The sequence below is a fragment of the Corapipo altera genome, unplaced genomic scaffold (genome assembly GCF_003945725.1).
Source record: "Corapipo altera isolate COAL_440 unplaced genomic scaffold, ASM394572v1 96, whole genome shotgun sequence".
Classification (NCBI taxonomy): Eukaryota; Metazoa; Chordata; class Aves; order Passeriformes; family Pipridae; genus Corapipo; species Corapipo altera.
Window position 1 is genome coordinate 803,737 of NW_020884962.1, and position 2,893 is coordinate 806,629.

Here is a 2,893-nt window from a genome sequence, read left to right on the forward strand (position 1 = left end):
ACCAGGGATCCAGGAGCACAGTCAGGGCTGCAGGAGCACAACCAGGGCTGCAGGAGCACAACCAGGGCTGCAGGAACACAACCAGGGCTGCAGAAGCACAACCAGGGATCCAGGAACACAACCAGGGCTGCAGGAACACAACCAGGGCTGCAGGAACACAACCAGGGCTGCAGGAGCACAACCAGGGATCCAGGAACACAACCAGGGCTGCAGGAACAGCCTCTGGGACAAGGTCAGCTCGAGCTGCCTGTGCAGCAGAGCTCAGTGGAGGACAGTGCAGGTAAGAGGGGAGAATTAATGTGACAGGGGGGTAAATTAGAAGCCAGTAAGTTGCATCTCCCTGCGTTTATATTTTACAGTCCTCTCAGCACCTCCTTGTATTTATAATTCACGATACCCACAGAGGCTCAGAAATGTGAGCACGTGCCCACCCAGGGCTCAGTTGGGTGTCACTAAATTCACTTCCCTCAGGACTGGGTGTTATTCCCAACTGCCCCTTTCAGAGGGGAAGTGCCAATGCATCAATACTCGTAGTGGGTGCAGATGAATCCATGGAGAACACACCCAAAACACAACGTTACCAAGAAATTTCATGTGGAAGGACGAAAGCAGAATCCTTGCTTTAAACCCGAGTTAACTGAGATCAGCTGCCTGGATGTGAGCTGAGGGGTGATGTGCTTCCAACCTCTGTAGTGTCCAGAGTTATGGAAATGCTGCTGGGAGCTGCTCAGCATCCCTGTGTGACCAACACACTTTTATCCCCAGAGCTGAGTGGAATTTTGGATGGAAATGTCACCTCTGGCTTAACAACAGTCCTGCTTCTCCACCAACTATAATCACACAGCAGACCCAGATGGTGCATCCCAACGTTTTCCATGGGAGCTGGAAACCCCCTAAAGAAATCCCAGAGCCCCTGGGTGTGCCTGCAGGAGATCCAAGGAGGATTCACCCACAAACTCCAATTTCAAGCTCTGCTTCCGAGCTCTGGGCTTGTTAAACCCTCCCTGGCAGTTCCAGAAGTTTTGCAGTAACTTTGCAGAGATCACAGGAAAAGTGGCAGGGAAATAGGGACGCTGTGATTTAACCTGGATCAGCACATGCTCTGCCAGCTTCAAAGGATTTCTGCCAGACTCACACGACTGTCACTTTTGATTCCTCACTCCTGCCTCTCCTGCTCCTTAAATCAACCTTTCACTGTTCAATCGTTTTATCCGGGGGGATAAAATTCCAAGAGGAAAATCGACGAGAGGAAAACAAAGTCCCCGAGAACGGATTTGTTTCCCTTGCGCTGCCAAACCCCCAAAGGTTTGGAGGGAATCATCAGGCAGGATTCCTCCAGACCCGCAGGGCTTTCAAGCGGCCCCGGAGACTTTATTGCACAAGGAACTCACAACATGTCAGGTCCTAAAAGTTCCGTGGTCGAGACTCACAACTAGGACATAAATTAAATACCAGACTAAGCTCCTATTTCCATGCCAAAATCCGCTGCCACATCCATCCATGCAGCATTATTTCACTCTTGGAAAATCTGAGGGGAGGGATCGTAAACCGGATCACCAGGGATTTTCCAGCGGCTGGAAAATCCATCCGGCTGGAAATGCAAACAGGACCCGTGTCACCGAGTGCCAAAGTCACACAACAGCCAAACAAAATCCCTCATTTTGAACTTCTGGGAAAGTTTGCGAACGCACCACCCGGCTCCAGCCCTCCCAGTCTGGATTCCGCCACAGCGCAGGGATCAGCGGAGCCTCCCCTTCCACACACGAGTTCATTTAAAAGAAGTTGCGGCCACTCGCGACCCACACCCCCCCCCCCCTCGCTTTTCTAACCCCTAAAATAAAAAGGGCTGAACTTTAAAAACCCGCAGCGTGTGGAGGGGGGGGGGGGGGGAAAAAAAAAAAAAAAATTAAAAAAAAGCCGTTTAAACCTCCGATTTCTCTCGCCGCTGCCTTAAAAAGCAGCTCAGCGGCCATGGCCACCGAAAAAAGCAAAGCCCAGAACAACGAAGCGCCGCTCTCACCCCATCCCTGGCGGGCGCAGCGTCTCTCCCGTCCTCCCTCCTGCGGGGTCTTTCTTTCTCTCTCTCCGCGTTTGGATTTCTTTTCTCCCTTCCTCTTTCTTCTCTCTCTCTCTCTCTCTCTGTGTCTTTTCTCCGGATCCGGATGCTCTTTAAATTTCCTGCGGAATCTCTGCGGGCTCTCCCGCGGCGGGGGCACCGTGCGGGGCAGGGGCGGGCAGGGCCGGCGGGACCCCCGCGCACCCCGGCGCTGCCCCGGCGCTTCTCCCACGATCCCCGCTCGCCTCCAGCATGGGAGGGAGGGAAGGAGGGAGCGGCGGGATGAGGTGGTGCCTCGCCGAGCCCTTGGCAGGCGAAGCGTCTCCCCGCGAGTCGCGTTGTGTGTGGGCGCAGCCCCGGAGCTCCTTTGTTCTCTCTCGCCGCTGCCGCCCCTACGCGCTCCCTCCCCGCGCCCGCTGCCCCATCCCGCTCCCGATTCCTTCGGCTCCTTCTCCCGACTTTATTCCCGGGGTTGGCTCGGCTGCACCACCTGCCGGGCACGGCGGGGCTCGGGGGGCTCCCCACTCCACCCACTGCCAGAGGGGTTGGATGGGATATGGGGGTGTTGGGAAGGGATTCCTCCCTGGCGCGGGTTGCCCAGAGCAGCTGTGGCTGCCCCTGGATTCCTGGAAGCGTCCAAGGCCAGGTTGGAGCAAGCTGGGATAGTGGAAGGTGTCCCTGCCCACCCCAGGGGGGGTGGGATGAGATGAGCTTTAAGGTCTTTCCAGCCCGAGCCATCCTGGGATTCTGGGATTCTAGAAACTGTGTTCTTTAGTCAGTCCAGACTCTTCCTTCATGGATATCACAGGTATCAGGGATATCATAGATATCAGGGAT

General features: G+C 55.3%; 1 protein-coding gene across 2 annotated transcripts in view; it reads right to left on the minus strand.

Annotated features, from left to right (window-relative positions):
* HOMER3 (homer scaffold protein 3) overlaps positions 1 to 2,257 on the minus strand; it is a 21,849-nt gene extending 19,592 nt beyond the window's left edge. For both annotated transcript variants that reach the window (XM_027664298.1, XM_027664297.1), the window contains exon 1: positions 2,021 to 2,257. In XM_027664298.1, coding sequence (XP_027520099.1) covers positions 2,021 to 2,025 — 5 coding nt within the window. In that variant the 5' untranslated portion in view covers positions 2,026 to 2,257. The remainder of the gene's footprint in view (positions 1 to 2,020) is intronic.
* Between the last annotated feature and the right edge of the window lie 636 nt (positions 2,258 to 2,893).